The 25,970-nt window shown below is 39.6% G+C and overlaps 1 protein-coding gene across 1 annotated transcript in view; it reads left to right on the forward strand.

Annotated features, from left to right (window-relative positions):
* The window catches only part of tacr3a (tachykinin receptor 3a), a 44,806-nt gene that overhangs the window by 11,837 nt on the left and 6,999 nt on the right, over positions 1-25,970 (forward strand). The window contains 2 exon segments of the mRNA XM_036583483.1: positions 3,693-3,881; positions 5,680-5,830. Coding sequence (XP_036439376.1) covers positions 3,693-3,881; positions 5,680-5,830 — 340 coding nt within the window.

Genomic DNA, 25,970 nt, shown 5'->3' on the forward strand with positions numbered 1-25,970 from the left:
GAAAATAGTACAAATACAACATATCAAATGTTGAAACTGAGAAATTTTATTGGTTTTTGAAAAATATTCGCCCATTTTGAATTTGATGCCAACAACAAAATTTGGGACAGGGGCAACAAAAGGCTGGTAAAGTTGTCCAATGCTAAGAAAAAACACCTGGTGGTTGATTGGCAAAAGGTCAGTAACATGATTGGGTATAAAAAAGCATCTCAGAGAGGCTGAGTCTTTCAGAAGTAAAGATGGGGGGGGGTTCACCACTCTGTAAAAGACTGCACGATCAATTAGTACAACAATTCAAGAATAACATTTCTCAACATAAAATAGCAAAGAACTTTTACTTTTCATCATCTACAGTAAATAATAACATTAAAAGATTCAGATAATCTGGAGAAATCTCTGTATGCAAGGCACAAGGCCAAAAACCAGTATTTCCTAGCTGTGATCTTTGGGCCCTCAGGCAGCACTGCTTTAAAAACAGACATGATTCTATAGTGGAAATCACTGCATGGGCACAGGAACACTTCTGAAAACCACTGTCTGTGAAAACAGTTCATCACTGCATCCACAAATGCAAGTTAAAACTCTAAAATGCAAAGAAGAAACTGTGTAGAAACAGGATCCAGGAATGCTGCCGTCTTCTCTGGGCCTGAGTTCATTTAAAAGGCGCCATTGACACTCAATGATATATACATGTTTTGGCAGCATATGCTGCCATCCAGATGATGTCTTTTTCAGTGAAGGCCTTGTTTATTTCAGCAAGACAATACCAAACCACATTCTGCATGTATTACACAGCACAGCGATGTCTGATCCAGTCGTACCAGCACAACACACACTAACACACCACCACATCAGTATTACTGCAGTGCTGAGAATGATACACCACCCAAATAGTGCCTGCTCTGTGAGGGTCCATGGGGGTCCTGACCACTGAAGAACAGGGTAAAAGGGGGCTAACAAAGTATGCAGAGAAACAGATGGACTACAGTCTGTAATTGTAGAACTACAAAGTGCACCTATATAGTAAGTGGAGCTGATAAAATGGACAATGAGCGTAGAAACAAGGAGGTGGTCATAATGTTATGCCTGACTGCTGTATATATGTGATGCACATAATACATATTCTTATTACATACAGAAAAACATACATATACATACATGTAGATATCACCGCTGTCGCAACAAAACCTTGTATTTCCAAAATCGTTAAAGGAGAAGGTAAAACACTCTTAAATTTTAATGGGAGATAATGGAACTAGATATGTTTTTTTTTCATTTCCATTTCCATGTAATTTTGGACCATTCCGCTGGTCTGTTCATCATTAATTTTTAGCACAATGTAAAAATGTTTTTCAAATTATGTCAAAAACAGTACAAGCAGTACAAACAGTTTTTCTGACAGCGACAATATACAACCCCATTTCCAAAAATGTTGGGATGCTGTGCAAAATGTAAATAAAAACAAAATGCAATGATGTGCAAATCATTTAACCCCTATATTTTATTGAAAATAGTACAAAGACAACATATTAAATGTAGAAACTGAGAAATTTATTGTTTTTTGAAAAATATATGCCCATTTTGAATTTGATACCAACAACAGAAGAAGAACAAAAGTTGGGACGGCGACAACAAAAGGCTGGTAAAGTTGTGTAATGCTAAAAAAAACACCTGATTTGTTGTATTTGTACTATTTTCAATGAAATATAGGGGTTTAAATGATTTGCACATCATTGCATTTTGTTTTTAGTTTACATTTTGCACAGCATCCCAACATTTTTGGAAATGGGGTTGTATACTATACAAATGGGACATATACATATAGAAGACATTATTACATCAAAATACTTCATAGCATTTAATATGTATTATTTATTGCTGTTGTTGGACCCTTGCATCTCCTTTTTTGTTGGTTTTCAATTTTTTATATAATTTGAAAATGCCTGTTGCCCTTTACATTGTGTGTAAATTTCATGAAAGAAACAACACAGAATTACTTGGAAAAAAGTGTGGTTCCAATCACATACATTAAAAGTAAAGTATGTTTTTTCGCCACTTTGGAGATCTGAGATTTTGTTCCGACAGCAGCATATATATATATATATATATATATATATATGTGACTTCATGAGAAACCTGTGTGCGTTTGTCTGTGTGTGTGTGTGTGTGTGTGTGTGTGTACATCAGGCTGTGAGAGCTAATGCACACAGCGTAGGAGGCATTTCTCTCTGGCTTTCTGAATGCGAGGTCACTCAAAGTGCTCTGGCTTTGTGTGCCTCTAAATAACCTCGCCTGCCCTAGAAAAATAATTGACCGATGAACAGTCTGTCTAGTGCCTACACAAATCCCTGCACTACATCCTATCATTAGTGATGAGTGCCATACCAGGAATCTTCACTATCTGGTGTCATCATCTCAAAGAAATATGCACTAAACATATTGTGCATTCAAAACCATTTCTAGTAGTACTATCCAATTTGTCCAAGTATGGAATATTTCCAATAGTGTGATTGTCATGGAATCATTTGCTTTTCTTTCCCTTTAAAAACTGCTAAGCTGTAAAATAAGCTCTGTTTAATTAAAGCATTTCTTAAAAGATAGCCATTCAAAAGTACCAAATACTCCACCGCCCTACGGCAAGATAGAAAGTTGTCATCTTCTATGTCTTTCTCCTTAGTGGAAAGAATGTGCCTAAATGTTATTTGGTCAGCGAAATAAATTTTCATGCTTTTTTGACCAGCTTACAACTTTCTAGAGTAGTTAGCCTAGTTAGTGATTAAGCCATGTTAACTCTTTTTAGCATGGGTATTTTCCCCACCTTCCCATAATGAAACATAGCAAACACCTGAATAGTGACTTTGGTATTTGAACACTGGCTCCTCCAGGGTTTCACCAAATGCTGTAGTACCCATGCATGTCTCACGTTCAGTGGCATCTCTATTTTCTTGTGTCTCAGTCTGTACTCATGCTAATGTACTGTAGCATCGATGTTTAGTAAAAAACAGGGAAGGCCACGATTTCCACCATGAGAAGTGTTCTTTATGAAACACCAGGGTAGAAAGACACATCAAACGGCTGGAAGGCGATCTTCGTCCAGCTCAGGTCAGGACTGTGCACGTGCCCAGGGACTGGGCTTGAGTTGGTAGCTCGAGCTGGTATGGTCGCCAGGGTCGCCAGGGTAGTAACCCAGTACTAACTAGCGCTAGCCTCTGGCCTCTGGTGAGGCGTAGCCATGCTGATGGCCACGCTAGGAGGATCATGGGCAGCGCACCCTCTGGAAAAAAGACTATTATGTTGTTTACATTGTTGTTCGTCAGTTATAGGTATGCATCATGTGTTTATTGTGTTTTTCTGTGTTGGGGTTGTGAGTTGTATCATTTTGTGTTGGGTCTACTGTCAAGGTGAAGCCTGTGGCTGGTGGTGATCTCAACTTTTGCAGTGCTGTGGAAAGATTTAGTTCACAGATATAGTAGTACTATCTCTCATACTTTAGTTCTGCTCTTGAACTTGAACCATTGCCAGTCGTCTTCTACCTCATAGCAGGAAACAGAAGCATAAAATACAGTGTGTAAATATTGCCTCTTGTGCTTTTATTGCAGCTTTGTCATTAGTTAGCAGCGTAAAGTTGGCTATCGTGTTTATGTGCACCGTAGCTGAACATTGAGTATGTGTGCGTTTGCGTGTGTTTGCAGGTACATGGCCATAATTCATCCGCTGAAGCCTCATCTGTCGGCCACTGCTACTAAAGTGGTGATCGTATGTATCTGGGTGCTGGCTGTGGTGCTGGCCTTTCCCCTCTGCTTCTTCTCCACCATTAGAAAATTACCCAAGAGGACTCTTTGCTACGTGGCCTGGCCTAGACCCGGGGAGGACCCCTTCATGTGAGAATATTTTAAATGCTATAATGTATGCTGAGTCACTTATATTTACTTTGCAGAATGTGCAGGGAGATCTCTATAGTTTGACCTGATTAGAAGGATATTTAAAGAGGGAAATGTTTCATAATTTCTGCATAACTCAGTCACTGAGATGCAAAGTCATTCAGAGTGGTTTGACATGAAAAGGTTCATTGTAGAGAAACCTATCCACATGTCGATTTACAAGCAAGTTCTTTACAGTGTTGGTGATAGAAACCAGGGGTCGCCATGTCTACAACATAAACAGAACCATTTTATTTGCTGTCCAGAATGACCTATGAACCTACATGTATCTCATGAGTGTTTATATGTAATGATGACAGTGCAAAATAGTGGTAAATGTTTTGCCTTACAATGATCTTATGTATGTAACAATAATGAAGTCAAAATCTGCTATTAAAACTATCATAAAACAATGTTTTAGACCTCAGCAACATATTCATAGACATTTCATGCAATAACCTTTTGTCGTGTAACTTTTGGAGGCATTAATTGCTTCAGAGGTCTGGTTTTCTACTCTGAATGACTTTGTTTACATCTTCACCATTTAATTATGCAGAAAGTTTGGAAGTAAATGTGGAGTACCTCTTGAACAGAACTTTCTCAGCTTCCTCTCAAACATTAATTAAAGTGGTGGCTTGGCCATAAATCTAATTTCCTCATTATTCCATGTAGTCAACAAGCCAAGTTGGGTGCCTGACATTTGGATTATTTAGCTGTTCAAGGCTAATATGGCTACCGAGTAATTGAAGATCTTCCTGAAAACAACTCTCACACTTGCCTCAAACGGGTTGAGTTGTTAGTTAATCTCAGACTTGCTAATGTGGTTTCTGACACTGTTGGACATACTGTTGTCTATAAACATGGACAAAGTACAGGAAAAAATATAATATAGCAGCATATCCAGCAGCATATCCAGCACAAACTAGCATGCGTTCTATATGCTAGTCTAATGCTGGTCTGGTGCTGATTTAACTGGTCAGCCAGCACGGTCATGCTGGTTGACCAGCATACGAGCATCAAAACACAACATATGCTGCCACATATGCAGCTAGCTGAGCTGGTCTATGCTAGTTTTTCTAGCCGGCATAGCAACGTAGCAACATACTTTTGTGCATTTTTATACACAACAGTATGTTTTACAGTGTCAGAAACCACACAAGCAAGTCTATTTGAGATTATTTAGTAGCTCAACACAGTTTGAGGTGGAATGATTTAAGCATAGTGCTGTTTGATGCAGTATAAGCAGTTACCACAGTGCTAATTGGTGCAATATAGGCTTTCTTCACTTGTTAGCAACATGAGCCTTGTAGCTCCACTACAAAACTAAAGAAAACGTGGGACAGTATACATATCTTGGATAATCAGCTACAAGTAAATTAGATTTTTGGCCTTACGGCAATTTGAAACTGTATTTTAAACTGCTATGCTCACTGTGTCAATTAGTTATTCATGAGGCAGTAATAATCATTCCCATTTGCACCAAAACCCACAACTGGTCTACTATAAGAGTGCCAATTTCTATATTTCAGTATGTGCATTGTTATTTTGTGTTATTTGAAAGCCTTTATTGCCCTAATACTAAAATGGCCCTGACAGTTGCAGATATTGCCAGTTGTAACCTTAAGTAACCACATTATACACCCTTTGCTAAGTGCCTGAACACTGAAAAGTGTTACTTGTTGTACATATACACCACCAGTCACATGTATTCTTGTCTTCTCTAATCGTAAATTGTCTTCAATACGTTTCTATTTTGCAGGTACCATATCATAGTGACTGCATTGGTGTACATGCTGCCCCTAGTGGTGATGGGCATTACCTACACTATAGTAGGGGTGACGCTGTGGGGAGGGGAGATCCCTGGAGACTCGTCAGACAACTACCACGGCCAGTTACGTGCCAAGAGGAAGGTAAGCCGTCTGGTTTTGATTTCCTATTCAAATCCATAATGACTGTAATAGTTGCTAGCCATACTGTTTGCTTAAAGCTACATAAACAGGTATTTTCAAATGAATATGGAAATACACTCACTTATCTCAATTTATAATTTTAAGAATTGTATAAAAGCCATTTTATTGATATTAGTACCAGTCTTAATGACCATTAATATAATTAGACGTTTAACTTTAAATAATGTTTACTCTATTTGGCTATTTCTTTCCAAATAAAGTACAACAAAAATACAGAGCATTCCACTAGTGTTTAAACACTAAAAGTGTTTAAAGTGTTATTTCTCATGTTATGCAGTACTCTGTAGTGCAGAATTATATTCCTCTGTCTCATCAGTTTGAAAGAACTCACAATTCTTTGTCATTCATCATGTTTTCATTCATCAGTGGTCCACTACTGTAGAATGTAATATGCAAATACATTTCATAACCACTGGGAATCGCTGATGTGTGTGGTTTTACCTTTATTAAGTACAAAATAGATGCCTGAGAAAGTTTTTACCCTTTCAGCCGGAGAAAAGAAGCCAAACTGAGGGAAAGTATCTAGATAGCCATCTACCTTGCTACCTTGTCCTTCTCATCTGACGAGCCATTTCTGTCATTTGAGTTATCCATTCTCTCCATTGTAATTGTGAAGAAAAGTTCCTCCCACCTTCAAGATACATTAACAAAAGAAAGTTTTCCTAGTCTTTAAACTGAATCTTACTATAGAGACTACTGCAGTAGCATTGTAAGATGTGAGAAGGCATGTTTACAACAGACATAATGATAGTTCAATATTACACTCTGGCTGGAATGTCTAAGAGTGTAGGTTCTAACAACCAGGCATGTGCACAGATAGACCCCAGGTGGGCTTGAGCTCCTGCTCTTTGTCATTAAATGGTACAAATGCACTCTTGGTTGGTGTCTATAATAACTGTATGTTATATTGCCTCTGCCATTCCTAAATATCCATTTCAGCAATGCAAGGCTCAGCTTCAGGGTATAGAGCTTGTTGGTCAGTTTGGGTTCCTTGAGATCACTCTTGGGCACCCCCTCCAGTGCAGTATTTCTTCAACCTGTCACACATCACTACAGCGCTGGAAAACCCACCAATAAAACACAGATAGTCTCGTTAGGATAGCGTCACATTCTATAATGTTGTTATTTTAAACAATATATAATATTAGCAATAATTGGCAATAAATGGTGTTAATAATCTGGTACATCATTACTGTAAATGAACAGGGATTTAAAAGAGACTCTGTGGACATATATCACAATACTGCATGGTGATCAAACATTGTAGTGAATAGTGCTATGGATTTGTACACTGGAGACTGGGGTTCAAACTCCAGCATGCGTTACTGCTTTTGGCTGCTTTTGGTAAAACTCTTAACACCACATTTGGTTTTATCTGAATCCGTGCACAGGCCTGCTAACAACATGCCCTTGCATGTAAAGCCAAGTGTGAAAAAGCCACTGATAGAACATAGTGAATGGGATTTCAAACTACCCACGCTGCACAACTTGGCGACAAAGATTTAAGATGTCCCTCTCAATTTCACACCAAAGCTTGCCTCCCTTCTGTCTGCGTTTCAAGGTCATCCACAGACTATCACTTCCTCTGCTGTGAACACTTTTGACACGTCTTTCCTCTCCGAACGTGAGACCCCCTGAGGCTGCAGTGGGTACGGCAGCCTGGGAGGGTGTGCTTGACCCTCATTCTGAGAAACCTCACCTGCACTCCTTAAGTGCTGTCCTGCTGGGGAAGCATGGACACACATACGCACCTACAGAGAGGAGCACTATATGAAGATCAATAAAATATGAGAGGAACTGCTCAGCTGAGCCACGCCGAGACTTTTTGGAGAACCGTATGAGAAGTTAATTTAGAACACCAAATAAAACAAGGAAAAGACAGAACGAGTGGACAGATGGACATTCATTTCTTGAACATTTCCTCGCCTTCAGTTCCTCTCATTTAAGCTTCTCAATGTAACAGCCGTCTCCTCATAGATGTATTATTTAGAAGTTCTCTGAGTTAGAGGCAATTCATGTGTCATCAGTGGAACTTTATTTGTGGCTATTATGAATAGTTCACAATTAAGTGACATAATTAGCAAATTTGATGACCATTATCAAGCCATGCAGTCATTAAGTACATGTTATTAATTTTTCAGAACATATTTCTGGGGAGATTAGATATGGGTTCATCTACTTGCATAAGGAAGAAGAAAGTCAAAGAAAAATAGGTGAAAAAACAGTCCATCCCTCCACTGTGAGAAGACAACTTAAAAGTCTGAAAGGATGTTAAGAAGCCGTTGCTGAGAAAAAAAGACAAAAAAGACACTGAAACATTGCATATATGGAGTAAGCTTTTATGGAATGATGAGTCCAGTGTGCGAAATACTGAGCTGGCCATTCCAGTGTTGGCTGGCTGCTAACTCACTTGCCATAGCAATGTTGATGCTAGCTTTAATGGCAAGAAAATGTTTGGTTTGACAGTTCTTCTTCTGGAAATGCTCTCTTCTAGTTTGGTAATGCATTCTTCCACACATCACACAGTTTGAGGTATGAGTAACATTTCACTCTTTCCACTAATATCTAGGGAAATTGGGCAAGTTTTCAGATATACAAATATTTTCTGGCATATTGTAAAGTTTTTCAGAGGTATCCTGGGCATAGTTACAGTTGCTAGGCTATAAAGGACTAGTTGGATGAACCAATTTGCTATAGCGCCACCCTGAGGCAGAGCAGTGCTGCATCTCTAATTAGTCAAGGATACCAAAGACAGAAGCTCGCTGTTTTGTGGGTGAAGCAGCATTTTACGCTAATGGACAGCATAAAGTCAGAATAGGTTTATTTTTAGGGACCCCCAGAATTTTGGTTTTGACCCATTTCACCCTCATTGCTCGAAATATAGACAAGATATAGAACCAACAGTGTGCTAGGTAAACAGAGTTAAGGGGAAGAATATCTGAGTCATACCTTTCCCCGCGATGGAATGGCAACTGGGGGGTCCTGCAGAAAGGGAGTAACTATGTTGCTATGTTGCATTTACTAAGAATTGTTGATTTAATGCCATAGGGTTGTGATGAAAACACTAAATGCATCCTGGCATATGTCACTGCCCTGAAGTTGACTATTTGTAGACTCCCTCATTAAAGTCAAATCAAGAGTTTGAGGGTCTGCTGTCAGAATCTTCCCTCAACCCTTTTGAGAATGGGAATGCCCTTGGGGATAGCAGCAGGCATTCCCCCGAGGGCAAATGCAGAGGGAAAGTCTAGGAGAGCCATTTTCTACCAGAATCAGAATGCAAGACAAGTAAGTCGTCTTTGGATATTTGACTCCAATACTGGAGTAAAACAAAAACATGAAGTGGCTGGACAAATTCTGAATTCAGAATCCAACGACAAAGTTAAATGAGGTGCAAACATAAATCATACATAGCACATTTATGGCCAAGTAATGCTGCAACTGTGTGGCTGCTGGATCATTTCGCATTCAAGCTTCAACTCAATCGCAGCCAGATGGTCCTTTAAGTGAGATTGATGTGCTTTTAGCTACTTTTCAAATGCAGCACATGAAAAGAAGCTGTATTTTGACAGCAGGGAGTCTGTAATCCCCCCTACTTCGTTACTTTGAGCTCGGATGTGCTGCCTTATGGTTGCTCAAGTTCTCTGGTCAAATCTCTGCGGTCTCTGTTGTCTTCACAAAGGCTTGAGCAAAGCTGTCACTTTTATAAACCTTTTTTCGAGGCAGTGCGTTGAGGGACGCGACTAGCATCTGAGTTGATTTTGTGTCCGTGGGTAACGTCTGGGGTTATTGCCGCCCACCCCCACATGGCTTTCAAAAAGGCTCGCTCGGGCCTTAGTGTAATAAAGCCCTGGCAGGTCCAATATGCCCTCCGCTCTGCATATCCTACATCCACAATCAATGCAGGTTGCCACTCAGAGCTTTCGGGCCCAGGTAGAAGTAATGTCTTTCATTACAGCTGCTGGAATTGCTGGAGCTCTTTGCCTGGCTTGGCACCGTGTTCTTTTCCTCTATTAGGACCTAGTTAAGAGCTCAAATGTGCATGTGTGTTTGGAGGCTGGCGGCTCTCAGATGGGCCAAATGCCCCCACTTCCCCTCATCCTCAGAGATAATTAAGAAGGCGCAGAAGCAGGAACATGTTTTGCGGCCTTTGAAATAATCCTTAATTATGGAGGAGACGTGTATCTCCACGGCGAGATTAGAGAGCCTTTGGAGTATGTAAAGATCTAAAGGTGGTCAAAGAAAGCAATGGGTTTTTCACTGTTTTCCCCAGTTTGATTTTGCCTCAGCACATGAGTGGAGGATTTACTGTGACTTTTGCTTTTTCAGAATAAAATCTCTCCTATCCTGGCTGTTGGTTGGAGTTCAAACAACTTAATGGCTAGAAAATGCGAGGTGCTAGCATTTGGGAATACGAGGCATACAGGGGCTGATATTCCTTCTGACCCTTTTCTGATCCTTTTATTGTCTAGATTTCTCACCTTATGCAACATTGGCCTTCTTTAATGGGCTCAATAGACACTGTCTTCACTATTTTATGCTAGTTGATTAGCTCACTGAAGCATTAGCCTCTGCTTCAGTGGCAGTTTTCTCATGCCTAGTCCTGCTTTACTGACAAAATTCTTCTTATGAGCGCTTGAGGCGAGAGACATAATTGAATTGGTGCTAAATTGCAGTTTCTTCAAACCCAGTTCAGACATAAAGTGGTCTGATGTTCTCCGTATGGTGCCTTTTGTAGCACTCTGTAAAATTGACAGTTGGAAACAGCATAAGAAAGTTGAAAAATACATTCTGAAATATCTTTTCACTTAAGTTTAGATAAGTTTTGAGAGTGTAGGAGTGTGAGTAATCCCAATATATGTCCCTATACAGTGTATCTCCACCTGCCTGTCTGTGTAGATCGGTTAAACGGTCAGCATATTGTCTTAAATGGACATTCCAGCATAAAGTGAATGTTATTTAAAATTCTGTAGCACGTCAATGAATCCCTCAGCCTCATCAGTTTGACAGAATTCACAATTTTGTATTTTTGTTCATCACAGGAGATACAGAGGCTAATAAATACAGGTGTGATATTTGGCTTTCTAACAATAATGCATGATGTCTCACAAAAAAAACAACAGAAAGGGGTTTTTCTAGTCTTTAGACAGGTATATCTCACTCTTGAGACAACTGCGACATCACTTTAGGTGGCAAGTATCAGGTTGGTTATTTTTTTCATTCTGTGAAGAGCCAGTGTGCCTCTTAATGTCAATATTGTCAATTTTACTTAAAAAAAGATTAGTTAACTCTGGTTTTATCAATATTCTAAGCTCCTTTGGGAATAAATAGCACACATTCTTACATTATTAGCAAGCTTATCTCTCCCACTAAGCTTGTTTAGCTAATTTTATGATCAGTGGAACAGCACCTCTGTTAAACCCTTAAATGGTCAGGGCCCACCAGCAGGCCAAAAGCTTTATTATACATTTTTATAACCTAAAATACCTCAGCCAATTTGCATTGAAGTCCCTGTAGTTACTGAATAGTCTTAGTATGTAATAAGGGATTTAAGGGGTTAAGCAATATACTTGCTTTAGACATTACCAAAGTGTGCTCCCTTTAGAATGTAAAATTCCAATAAAAAGGCTAATTTAAAGCTCAGGAAAGTGATCCATAGCGATTTTCTCTAATGGGGAAGGATTAGCAACCTCAGCTCATTGATCTCAAGACTTAAGCTCTATCCCACCTGAAGCAGAGTTTAATGAATACTCTCAGGTTTCAGATCAGGCAGTTTGGAGAAAAGTTGTTTTTTTTGTGATCAACCAAGGTGGCCTGTGACTACTCTGGGGTACAAGAAAAGGGTCTCACTCATAGAGTTGCTCAGTAGAGATGCTCAATCGAAGGTAAATGGCTGTCTCAGTTTACATACTGCCATACTACACACTATGTTCAGAATATTAGCAGCATCATTAGTGGTGTACTAATTTGATATGCTATTTAGAACGGTGTATTAAGGTGTGGCCGGTGATTTTCATCTGTCAGTTATGCAGGGCTGGATACAGGGAGGACAACTTAACTTGGGAACAACTTAAGCGTTTAGTGATGGATTGTAGCTGCTAACAAGGGTACGCCCCTCTAAAACCCACCCAAATCTCTTTAGTTCATGCTTTTTAAATGTCTGGAGTGCTGATCACAGAAGCAAACAAGCTAGCTAGAGAAACACTATTGCTAACTAATGGAACTGTTTTTGAGAGGTAATGTTCTGTTTTAAGGAGTTCTCCACACAGGTGACACACATCTACATGCTTAACTGAAGTTTCTTAGGGGATTTTTCAGCCATGCTAATTTTTCTGACATCCATCTGCTAGTGACAGACTTGCTGTTTGGCAGGGTTAACAAGCACACCATCACTCGTCGCGCCATCGTTCAGTATTTAGGCATTCAGGATCCTAAAAAAAGAGTGGATGGAAAAGTCTTTTATCTGTTTGCCACATGTACTTTTCTCTCAAAATGACCCTGGCTCCCCATCAGAGATTTTAAGCAATTCTCAAACATAATGATGCAAAACGTAAGTGATTTGTTAGGAACTAGCTGGGGAAACAGCTAAAGGCCTTTTTTTTTAACCACGTAATTCGATACACATTACACTCTTTCAGAAAATTAAGCTCCGCATTTGTATTCTGAGTGCATCCCTCAAGTTTTAATGACGATAATTTTTCTGTAGTCTTCTAAGGGGAGAAAATGTAACTGTTTTCATTTGATATGTGCTCAAGTAAATGTTTTAATCTTGTTGCATAAATATGAATGTGGCCTTCGAAGCAAATTAGACAAGGGAATGGGTTTGTGATTAATAGGAAAGACGTTATATTAAAACGTCTGAGCTCATGTGCATGCATGTGTTTAAACTGAGTGAAAGTGCATGAGTCAAAGTAGCAATTAAAAAAAGGTTCTCTGCTGGAAGTCCATTTCCCATAGTGTGCTATAGTCAGACAATTCTAAAGACAGAGTAAATAATAAAGCTGGTGCCAATCAGTGTCGAAGGAAGAAGCTTCATCTCCAGGACATTAGCACACACTGCTTCATTTTTTTCTCTGTAGAAGACTTTTCTGTCGAAGTCTAATTATAAGTTTAGTGTGGGTTTAGGCACCCAAAGCAATCATAAGTCGTTTTACACAAGCGTTTTCCATCCTCTCTTTTTCTCTGGCTGTTTTTGTTACTGTGCCATTAAGACTGATACATGTAAATGAGCTCTTTTCTGATTGGCCAGTATTTGAAAAAAGCAGTTGGCTCTAAAATACTCCTTATAGCTTATAAAAATGCATGCCATACATATATGTACCTATTTGGCCTGCAGTAGGCTAAATAGGTAAATATATATAAATGTGTTAGTATTTGTGGCATCATAAAACAGGTGTTTTTTGCAGCTTAATATCTCTGTATTAACTGGGGAGTGAATAGAACCATTTCTACATACTACATGAAAACTTTTATTTAAAAAATGGTTTTCCATCAAATCGGACCTTTAAAAAGAGCAAATGTTTAAAAGAGCCGTTTTGTCTTCTTTACAAAAATCAAACCACCTTGGGAGCCACAGCATTTTTATGTCCATTTTATTGAAGTAATGTTTTACCATCTTGACTGTAAATATGTCTCAGTATGTGCTAATATATTACTAAAGTACTATTATTTTCTAAAAAATATCATATAAAATGTAGACATGGCTCTGCTTTAAGTTTTAGCTCAGCTATAACCACTTTTCTCAGATCTCTGGAAACTTTTCTGCAAAAGTGGAACAGTTTCTTGTAAAATGTCTCTCATTGTTTGACTTTTTCCAAGGCTGAAGTCAGCTTCTCATTCACCAGCTTCTCATTCGAATTTTCCCGTTCTGCCTTAAATGGTGCCTGATACGCCAGAATGAACTGTTGCACCATTTAAGGTGGAACGGGAAAATTCGAACAAGAAGCTGGCAAACGAGAAAATGGTTTCACGACTTTTTAGTGTTTGACAGTTTTACGCTGCAGATTAAGTGTATTAGGAAACCAGCTGGAGTGATTATAAATGTAAATACGCCCAGCATTCTGCACGCCAGTCTTCAGGGTTAAAGGGTTGAATAGCAGTTGTACATACAACTCCAGTGTTTAAGACCACTTAATTTTTGAACAATCAACAAAGCCTTATTTTACTGCAAATGGGGGATTATTTTATTCTTACCTAAAAATCTAATTCTGTGGAGCTGCAACAAGGCAGTAAAAAGCTGCATGTGACTCTGGAGCCATATGTTGCTGACCCCTGCACTAGCTCTTCAGCAAACTAGAAAAGAAATTATTTTGAAAACCTTTGGAAAAAAGAATTTAAGTGATTTTTCTACCTTAATAGCTCTGTTTCTGCCATTTGAAGGCTTTAGCATACAATATATCTCATATGTGCTTTTGTTGCTTGTTCTGCGTTCATGTTTTGACTCACTTTGGGCTATGTATCGTCTCTGCTGTGGAGTGCTAAATTGGAACCATAACAATAGGCAATACCTCTTAATCAACAGGCCTTTTAAAATGAACAGTCTATCACTGTCAGCCGACAGCGAAGGGGCATTAAAGGCAGACATTCAGTGTAGTCAGTGTATGCAATCAGCTCCTATTCCCTGCTGTTGGAGAGAGGGTCGCCGCCTGTTTTCTCTACCCGAGCCGTCTCTCGCTCGCTTCATTTCTTCTCAATAAGCACTGGAAACCATTTCGAGACAACCTGTTGAAATGACCAAATCAATGCCTCATTATGCGCTCTCCGACTTGTTTGTCCTCTTGAATCTCTGCAGATAGCTTTCCTTGTACATGCTGAAAGCGGCATCCATTTCCTCTTTCTGACCCAATGATAGAGGGACATGCATTGAAATCACATAATGCAATAGGTTGCGTTTTACTTGGACATTTTTTTTTTGCTAGTTTTCAGATCCTGAACCATTTTTTGCAACCAACACCTCACCTTTTATTATTTTCTCGAAATCTGTGAATATTGATTTGCCCTGTGTTAAAACACTACAACCATGTGTGTTTATGAAACTATTATATTTTTTAAAAAGTAGTGACTGAAGTGCCCTTGAGCAAGGCACCTAACCACTAATGGCTCCCCGGGTGCCGTGGATAGGGCTGCCCACCGCTCTGGGCAAGTGTGCTCACTGCCCCCTAGTGTGTGTGTTCACTAGTGTGCATGTATGTGGGTGTTTCACTGCACGGATGGGTTAAATGTGGAGGTCTAATTCCACAGTGTGCAAACACAGTTGGCTGATGGTTCTGAATATCATTGTTCGTGTCAATCAGAAGGTCTATGTGTTAATATTTACAACACTGTTTAAGATTCTCTTTGAATTTATTTGAAGAGAACTAATCACTCCTATCAAAATATGCTACATTAGGATTACATTTTTAGTAAAGAACACCAGTACTCACAAATAAAGTTTTTACAAAGATTTTGACATGCAACAGTGTTATTTGGTATTTGTTCAGAACAGAATCTACACACACTCTAGAGCACAAAGGTGTGAACAATTCTGCAGTTTAAGAACACGTCAGGAATCTGACAGACTTTTTTCTCAGGATGTTTCTCAAGAACAAATTTAAGAAAAAAAACCTTAGGAAGATATTAGTGAATGAGGCCCAATCTTTATTTCCTCACAAAAGCTTTCAATGGATAATTTCTGTAAAAGAACTTACTGGAAGTTCCTTTAGTTGAATGGTTTCAACTCATTCTTTAAAAATGTAAAAAATACAGGATTATTCATTGTATGGTTCCCTATGGACCCAGAGGTCACTCTTCTTTGGCATCACTTCCTTTTAAGAGTGAAGCTTTGTTTTTTTGTTAACTTTATTGACTTTTAAATGCAGTCTTATTGCTCAGTATTAATCTTATGCAATATTACTTAGTTATTACGTATATTATTTAGTAATTACTATGTACCTAAAATGTTTTGTCTTTATGAAAATGAAGAATTGTAATGTGGACCCATATACAGTCTCATGCAGTTTGTGATTAATATTGTGTAAATACTTTTTGTTTCTGAATTTACCCAAAGCATGTCTTGAATCTGTGACTGTCCGCGCTCACCGCCATAACCCTAACAAGTGACCCAAAACTTGCACCGTGTAGAGTAGTAGAACTATTTTGAACATTTCCCATTGCAACATCCTACACACAGTCTTTGCTTACACTGACCACGTCCTGATCTGGGTCACAGCACAGTTGTAAAGATGGTTCTGCACAAGGGGTCCGAAGCCCCAGCCTGACCCTTGATAATCAAACACTCTCCTGAGTGACCTAAGGGCAGAGCTGCCTGTGGGCTAGAGAGCAGTTGTGTGATTATCCAGTCTCTGTGGACGTGTCACAGCCTCTGTATTTGCACTGTCCAAATCCAATTATAGATACCAGACTCCTGTCAGCGCATGTCATAATATCAATCCATGTGAGTCTGAGTCGAGCTTTGAGTCTTTACTAGAGTCTTTTTTCATTTTATTTTCTAGCAGAAATCCGACTTTGAATTTTTGAAGTATCTAATTGCAAAGGTCTGATGGCCTGCAGATCAAAGGTTCATTTGGGAAAGCATTTATTTTCCAAATCACACTATTTATTGCAAAAACCTAAAATATCACATTGTGACTTTTCTAGCAGTATCACTCAGCCCTGCTGGGTAATATCTTGTTGAGGAGATTAGCTTAGGCACTGGTGCCAAATGCCTGGTGTCAGGAATGATTAGTCATGTTTAGCAACTGTTAGCATAGAACTAATGTCTGCATGAGTTGAGACCCCTGTGGGAAGTGCGCAGGCTCCATCTGAACAGCAGAGCTGCACAGGCTCCATCTCATAGCAGCGGTAAATAATTTAGAAATGTGACATAATTGAATAAATGAAGCATAACGCCCCAAACTGAGGTTTGGAAATAACTCGCCCTCCCTGTGGTGGTGGCTGTGCTCAGAGCCACGTTCCTCTGTGTTATGTGACTCCTCGTTGTCTGGCTGGCCTTCCCTTCGCATACTGATATGTGTTTCAGGCTGCTCTGTGTTGGCAAACACAAGTAAACATCTTCCCAGTGCTGATCCCATCCTCCATTGCATTTGTTCAATTGACCTGATGTTTGGAACTCAAACAGAGGGGGAACTGCAAATGTGGCCCCACTGCAACACTCAAATGCTGGCACACCTGGTAAATATGAGCAAAATGGGCTGTGAAAACATTCTTTATTGCGTTCAGTCATATTAACAAAACCTAACCTTATTTGAAGCATTATGATGAAAAGAATAATTTAAATATTATCATGAAATATTTTTCTTAAATCTATGAAATATTTTTTTTATTAGTGAAATTTAGCTAAAGTATTTTCCCATTTATATTTTATGTTTTAAAGGTCACTTAGGTGATTAGGAACACTTAAAGACCCAGAGAACCTAAATCTGTGTTTCTTTCTAATTAGGTCAGTCCTGTTCTTTCAGGCAAACAGTAAACATGTACTAAGTAAAGCCTTTAAATAATGTTCCAATGACCAAATGACCGATATATTTCACCATCATCTCTCTCCTCTCAAAGTAAACTGGGTGGTCCTAATCTTGTGTACTGCTTCTGAAGGTTTTCCCTGACCTCTCACATGAATGATGTCTCTTGCCCCGCCCCCACAAAACAGTTTCAGAGTCAGAGAAGCTTAGTGAGGTAAAGCTAACTTAGCCTAGCAAGCGAGACCACCTGTTTGTAGCTGCCTGTCACCGTTCATTCGTTTAACCCCACAACATGAACATTGTTTGTGCGTTTGTTCCTTCATTCACGTGTTGCTTCTTCCGTCCACTTGTTCGTTCGTCCATCTGCATGTCTGTTTTTCCGTTTCTTCATGCATTGCTTCATCCTTCAGTCTGTCTGTCTGTCTGTCTGTTTGTCCATGTATTTTTTTGTCCAGTTACTGTCACAGAAAAGCTGCATGAGTGGCAGAGCAGGCTAGGAGTGTTGGATAGAGAGCTGTCAATCAAGCTGCTCATTAGCCACGCCCACACAGTTTTCAGACAGTCTGATCAGCGTTTCTTAAGCTGTTTTATCATATTTATATCTTTTTTTTGGACGGCCAAACGTGTCAGAGGAAAGTGCCAACCGCCAGATCTTTTATGTCAGCTAACAGACACCTGCGCTGAGTGATGTGGGGAGAAGGGGGGCCATCCTTCCCACCCAGAAAGCGAGGCCAATTGTGCTCTCTTGGACTCCCGGCCATGGATGGCTGTAGCATTACCAGGGATCAAATTCACAATCTCAAACTCGCGATCTCAAACTCACAATCGCAAACTCACGATCTCTTGATGATAGGGCCAACACTTAGACATTGCACCACTTGGGAGCCATATGAGCATTTTTATTACTTTCTTCTGTGTTCTGTGGGCCTTTAAATGGTCAACCATGACAACCTGTTTCACAGGTGTATAAATGAGGTGATAGACAAGCCAGGGGTCAGATTGTCTCTTCCAAACTACACCTACAGAACCACAAGTTGTTTGGGAAGACAGCCTCTGCCTACATAGACCAACAAATTCAAGAAACCACAGTTTGTCAGACATTACTGATCCATTCGTACCAGCGCAACGCACACTAACACACCACCACGATGTCAGTGTCACTGCAGTGTTGAGAATGATCCACCACCCAAATAATACCTGCTCTGTGGTGGTCCTGTGGGGGTCCTGACCATTGAAGAAAAGGGTAAAAAGGGGCTAACAAAGTAAGAAACAAAGTAAGAAACCACAGTCTGTAATTGTAGAACTACAAAGTGCACCTACATGGTAATTGGAGCTGATAAAATGGTCAGTAATTGTAGAAACAAGGAGGTGTACTCAATGAAGTGGCTGATCAGTGTAGTTAACGAATAATGCATTTTCAAACTGGATCTGAGCTGATGGGAACAATTATAGCAATCATTCCAAAATGGATGACCTGTTGAAACAAAATGCTTTCAAGTGAAGTTTCCTGCTGAGAGGATAACAAGGGGTCATTTTAGTAACCAACCATCCATTTTATGGGTGGAATGATTGATGTTTGCATCCATCCAGAATTTTGACTTAGACTATGCTTAATTCAGGCTGAGTAAGTCCAGTCAGGGCTGTCATGCTTACAGGCCAACTCATATGATTCCATTCAAACATTCAACCTCAATGACTTAAACAAATTGCTAGCAACTTCTTATTAAATTTCAGCTCCAGGGCACTTTCTTTTTTAATGTCATTTACAGTATGTCAGTCTGAAGTGTCTGCACCCTTTAACCCGGGCTACTCCAGTGCAGCTTCATTGTTTTCTTCCCACACTGTGTCTCTAGATATGAACCCGTGTCAGTTCATTGATCGCTGCATTGTGTGAAGCCCATAGATCCTGTACAACCTTGAAAAAAATACAATCCGGCTGTTTCTTTTTATCACAGCTCTGAATTTACCCACACAAAGAGAAGTTCCTGCATTTTTTAAGGCTACATATTTCCTTTTGTGTGTCCCAGGATCGATTCGAGAGCCAAAGATAAGAGGAAAATTTAAAGACATGCTTTCAAGGAGGCAGACTGTACACTACCATTCAAGTGCTTGAAATCACCTATAATAGTAATAATCTTTTTTGTTATTTTATATATATTACCTTAGAAAATATAGGTTTGAAGATTGTAAACCAGACACAAAAGATATTTGGAGGTGTTTTATTTAATATGTAAGTGTAACAAAAAGTAAAATATAGCTGTATGCAAAAGTTTGGGCACCCCGGTTTTGTTCATTTTCGAAGTGAAAATAAAATTAGCACATGATCTCTAACAAACATTTATCTCTGAACAAACCTTTAATGCACAAATACTATTTATTTGCTGAATTTACACACACACACACACACACACACACATTCACATATATATATATATATATATACACACACTTGGGACACTTATACCCACCGGAGCTTTCATGACATCCCATTCTAAATCCATAGGCATTAATATAGAGTTAGCCCCCCTTTGCTGCTATATTCCACTCTTCTGGGAAGCTTTCTACTAGATTTTGGAGTGTGTCTGTGGGAATTTTTGCCCATTCATCCAGAAGTGCATTTGTGAGGTCAGACACTGATGTTGGACGAGAGGATCTGGCTCGTAATTTCTGTTCTAGTTCATCCCAAACGTGTTTGATGGTGTTGAGGTCAGGGCTCTGTGCAGGTCAGTCACGTTCTTTCACACCAAACTCACCCAACTATGCCTTCATGGACCCTGCTTCATGCACTGGAACAGAAAAGGGCCTTCCCCAAACTGTTCTCACAACGTTGGAAGCATACAGTTGTCCAAAATGTCTTTGTCTGCTGAGTCATTAGGATTTTCCTTCACTGGGAGTAAGGGGGCTAGGCCATCCCCTGAAAAACAACCCCATAGCATTATCCCTCCTCCACCAAGCTTTACAGTTGGCGCAACGCAGTCAGGCAGGTAATGTTCTCCTGGCATTCCCCAAACCCAGACTCAAACTCTGTCCCACTCTGTGAGTTTGCATGGTTTACTGCTTCGTAGCTAAGCTTTTGTTGCTCCTAGACACTTCCATTTCGCAATAATCTCCCTTTTCTTTTTTTGAAAATACCAGCTGCCCTTTACATTGTGTTAAAATTTCCTGATGAACAGACCAATGGAAAATTACATTGCAGTTAACTTCCATTGAAAGTCATGAAATTTTTGCTTCTGCTGTAAAGTTACTGTGTTGGAGACAAGAGGCCCTGTTCCAACAAGTGGGAAATAATTATGTTGGCTGAAAATGGTATGTTTTTAAAACAAGATTAACACTAAACAAAAAAAAAAGAAGGGAAGTTTTGAAAACAACAACATTAACAGTAATACTGTTTTTCACATCAGAGCTCATGGCTGCTCCTGTAGTTTGGTTTGTTTGCTTCTTTTAGCTCTGAGGCGCTTCATAAACTCCAACACACACAGTCAGAGCGCTGCCTTAGACGTTCTGTAATCCACCTCATCGATGGAACGGTTCAGTGGATCCAGTGCTCCTGCGTTCAGTGTTTGCTTAATAACAACAACACATCAGACTTGATGTGAAGGTTTCAGCGTGTTTAAAATTGCATTCACTGTTATCGTTGGTAAAAAGGGATTCATTACGTCCCACAGTATGTAATAAAATGTGTAATTACATGAACAATATAGCACAAGAAAAGTAATAAAGGGTAAAAAATGCAACAAAAGAAAAATGATCAGTTAAATCATAAGACACAGCCATTTTCTGTTATGATTATCGGCCTGGCAATTCTGTATCGGTGTGCCCCCCGCAGAGACCTCCGCCAGTGAAGGCTTCTCAGGAGGGAAATGATGCATGGGAAGGTTTGGCGTGAGTGGCAATCATAAATTGTTGCTTTGCCCCAGAACACATTTCCACTTCACCCCCTCAGCCAGCAGCCATGTCTGCTGGAGATCAGTTGCTGAGGCTGTCTGAGAAAGACTTCGCTGGGTTTGAAATAGCACCAGGAGAGCCTTGCTAGGATTCAGGTGAGGAATACTGATCACATTTCCCAGCAAAGCAGCTCCTTGCTTGGCTTCTTCAGAAGCAAAAAACCCCACAAAACATGAAACACAGGCTTCAATAAATTTATGTAAGATCATCATGACTGCCACAGAAAGGAAGTGGTGTGTGTGTTTGGTTAGATATGTCAGTCTTTGCCTCAATTATTCATGCTCTGTAATGATTCATTCATGTATGGTGGCTCCGTATTTGGCGCGGTAGAAGCAAAACTGATTCATCTAACTCCAAAGCCTTCAAAACATCCACAATCCAGTGCATCTACCTACATTCTGCTGCACTGTTATGATTTTAAGCCCTAACTTAAATTGTGTACTTCTGCTTGTCTCCAGTGCATCATGGAGGCTATTTTAGTCACCGTCCCTCATCACCTCACAGGACAGACATTCCACTAGTTAACTTATAAAGAGAAACACATTATAATTAGGTCAAAAAAGAATGTGTTTCCGCTCAATTCAGTAATGTCCTACATGGAAACGTCTAGGTTCAGAAATAAAGATTGTTCAAAATGATTTTTTTTTACGGTCTTACATAGGCATTATTTAAATATTCATATTTTACGGGTGTAACGATTTACAAAATTCAAATTGATACATTGATACAGTGGCTTCTCAATGAAACACATTTTTAATGCAGCACAAATAAAGAGTGGCTATGAATATGCCTTGGTTTAATATGTTAATGTTTCCATTTTCAGTTTATTAGAGTGTTCAACGTGATAAAAGTGCAATATTTGGAACAAAATATGGTGTCCCAAGCTAACACACAAGCCACAAGTTAGCACGCTGGTCATGACACAACACTACGAGACGCTGCGATACAGTTCGATACAGTACAATATGTCACTACAATCAAATTATTACGCTCTCCACCAAGCTTCGCCTTATTTTCTTAGCTCGCCAATCACTACTCAGCAACTGTTTCTATCTGCCATTGCCTCAAGCCTCCAGTTTGTTTTCAGCACACCAGTATTTGAATTTGAAGCTGCAGTTGCAGCTAAAAGACATGTAAAAGATTCTGACATGGGCTTTGTGAAAGTAAAAGCTCAATGTTACTTCAATGCATAAGAGGTAGGACGTTAATGGAACATACCTGTGTTTATGCCCACCATGACAGTATGTTATGGCTTTGATTATTAGGTTTAGGTTTTTAAGTTTGCTGTGTTTTTCCCTCGAATTAATACATCTCAGCAGTCTGATTTGAACTCAGTTATGTTGTCTTCATTGGGCAAACATGCCTGTGGTGAGTGGACAGATGCTAGGCTTTATAGTGAAGGTTGCTGCAGTGTTGGTTGTGTTTATGTGAATCTTGAATTCTGGTTCATTGCTTTTGTTTTGTATCACTGTAGAGTAGAAGTGTTGGAACAGGTAAAGTGATGACTGCATGGCTGTCAGGAACAGACATTAGCCTACTGTAATGACATTGCAGGACATTAGCATGTTTGGATACTGTATCTACCAAGCTGGCTTACCCACTTTTTCACAGGCCTACCCATTAATGTATTTCAGTCTATGCAACTAGCCAGAATCCCAGGCATTGCCAGTTCCATTCATTAGCTAGGTCTCCCCCAGTACATGATGCTATCCAGTTGGAGAATGGTGCTAGCACATGCTTCCTCTTAGATATGTGAATTCACCAAATCTTTTCAAGCTCACACTTCTATTCTAACTGCCAAATTCTGTCAACCCTGCGTTGGTCAGTGTCATGCTAAGTAATAGGGAAAATAAGGGTCATTATACTCACTATGCTCTTTTGGCCAATTATTCTCCCCAGGACTTCTGGCTATGGATGTCTGTGGGATCTAAATCACAATCTATTGAGTATAGATCATTTCAGCCAAAAAGAAAAAAAAACCCTGGAGCCCTTTTAGTGACCTCCTGATGTTTCACTGCTGTTTGATGAAAAGTATGTTCTGCAGAAGGCTGCTGTGGTCTTCTTCATGCTGACTGTTCAGTGGAGGTCCACTGTAGAACGCTTTTTATGCACAGCCAGAGATTTGCTCCTTCTTGCTGTAAGGGCCCATAAGGTCTGAAGAATGTAATTAGCTTTGTTAGAAGAATGAGATAGGAGGTCCTTCTAATTAGACAAGTGATGCGGCCAAGAGGACAGTTGTAGTTGGGGGGTTGGTGTTTTGCAGGTGGCTATAGCATGTCTTCTGTGTTCTAAGCTTCTAGATATAGGAGATTTTCTCATTTCTTTTGTCCTGTTTCTTTTGCTTTAAGCACTGTTAGGGCATCATTCATTTTACACTGGCACAACCCTGGGCAATATGACAAAACTTATCATGACAATGATATATAATGTCACAATACAATAAAATATGTTTTTCTGAACATATCATGTATATCATCAGTGGTTGTAGAACACTAACCAACTGCCTGTTTCATTATAAAGAGAGCAAAATGAATCCCATTTAACTGGATTTAGTGCAACACAATATGCCAAATATTGAATAAAAATCGATGTATTCACAGTTTTTGGTAGTATTTTTTAAATGTAGCACCACTGGTTCCTTTCCTACTGATGAGATGTCTGCAAAAAATAAATATTGTGACATAAGTGTTACAGTTATATTTTTGCCATATTGCCCACATCTTTCATGTTCATGAAGCCAGTTTGAGATGACTTTTGCTTTGTGACATGGTGCATTGTCATGCTAGAAGTAGCCATTAGAAGGTGGTACATTATGGCCATGAAGGGACACACATGGCCAACAACAACACTCAAGTAGGCTGTGGCATTCAACTGATGATTGATTGGTATTAATGGACCCAAATTGTGCCCAAAAACATTCCCCACACCATTACACCACCTCCACCAGCCTGGACTGTTGACACAAGGCCAGTTGGATCCATGGATTTAAGCTGTTGGTGTCAAATTCTGACCCTACTATCTGTGTGCCTCAGCAGAAATCGAGATTCATCAGACCTGTCTTTAACTGTCCAGTTTAGTGAGCCTTCACCCACTGCAGCCTCAGCTTTCTGTTCTGGTCTTCTGCTGTTGTGGCCTATCCATCTCAAGGTTTGACATGTTGTGCATTCTGAAATGCTTTTCTGCTCACCACAATTATACAGAGTGGCTATCAGTGTTACCAAGCCTTTCTGTCAGCTTGAACTAGTCTAGCCATTCTCTGCTGACCTCTCTAATCAACAAGGTGTTTCTGTCTGCAGAAATGCTGCTCACTGGATGTTTTTTTCTTTATTGCACCATTCTAAGTAAACTCTAGAGAACATTATGCATGAAAATCCCAGGCAGTTACAGAAATTCACAAGCCAGCCTGCATCAACAATCATGCCACGGTCAGAAACACTGAGATCACATTTTTTCCCTATTCTGATGATTGGTGTGAAAATTGCCTGAGGCCAGCCCACCTAAGTTTATGTACTGCACTGCTGCCACATGGTTGGCTGATTAGAAAATTCCCTGAATAAATAGGTGTACATGTGTTCCTGATAAAGTGTGTGGTGTGTGTATTTTTATTATGCCATCTGCATTCCTTTTTTCTATTCATTTGTGCATAAACGTTCAAAAAATTGACCGGGTTAAATTTATATGAGAGTTCTCTCATTGTTTACTTTATGAGGCTTAGTTGTAACACTGTTAAAACTAACTCTGCTGTGTGGAGGCTGCACTTTAGCCTGGCTAGCTCTCACTGTGAGTTGTTTACATGCTTCAAAACGGTACTTTATTAGAGCCACCATGAAAGTGAATAAAACATTAGAGCTTATGGCTTATACACTCAGTTAAGCAAGCAAAAATGACTTATGATCGAAGAAGTTACTTCTACATTACAAAATTCACAGATGAGATTGCCATGTGAATATGAGGAGAAGAATAAAAAGACATCCAACTTGAACCAGTTTAACTACCTACAATTTCCATGATATATTTAACCTTGGGTTAGTTTGTGGCCCTTTCTCTGCTACACTATGGAGCAGTTTCTCAGAGGATTAAGCCTAGTCCTGACCGCATGGCATCTCAGTCTGGGAAACCTCCCCTAAATGTCTGAAAGCTTGTAGAAACCTGCTCCTCTAGTGTTGGGACATTGCTGTGAGGATTAGATTGCATTCAGTCACAAGAGCATTAGTGAGGTCAGGTAATGATATTGGATGATTAGTGCTGGATCACCCCAACTCATCCCAGAGGTACTGGGTGGAGCTGCAACACTCTGGAGAACGCAGTTCCACTGCTTCACATTGGCACGGGCATCGGCTTAAGTGGTACCTGGATACCTTTGGACAATTTATCCCCTCAAAAAATAGTACTTTTTTATGCAGAATTTTCTTATATCCCATTCATGTGTTCTTTCTTTCAGCCTGCCAGTCAGCCATCCATTCATTTTTTTTTTCACACTTTTTCTATTCCATTTTCTTAGAACCACATGTAGGAGATTCTTTTTTTCTATTTCCCTCCATTCCTTCTTCCTTTTGTGTTCCTGTTATTCCTTCATTCTCACTTTCCTCTCTCTCAGAGTCCTTCACTGTCTCTATCTATTCAGAATTTTCTCACTCATTCATTCTTTCTTTCATCTAGTTGGTCATTCATCTTCTCTTTCA

This window comes from Colossoma macropomum, unplaced genomic scaffold (genome assembly GCF_904425465.1).
Source record: "Colossoma macropomum unplaced genomic scaffold, Colossoma_macropomum, whole genome shotgun sequence".
NCBI classification, from domain to species: Eukaryota; Metazoa; Chordata; class Actinopteri; order Characiformes; family Serrasalmidae; genus Colossoma; species Colossoma macropomum.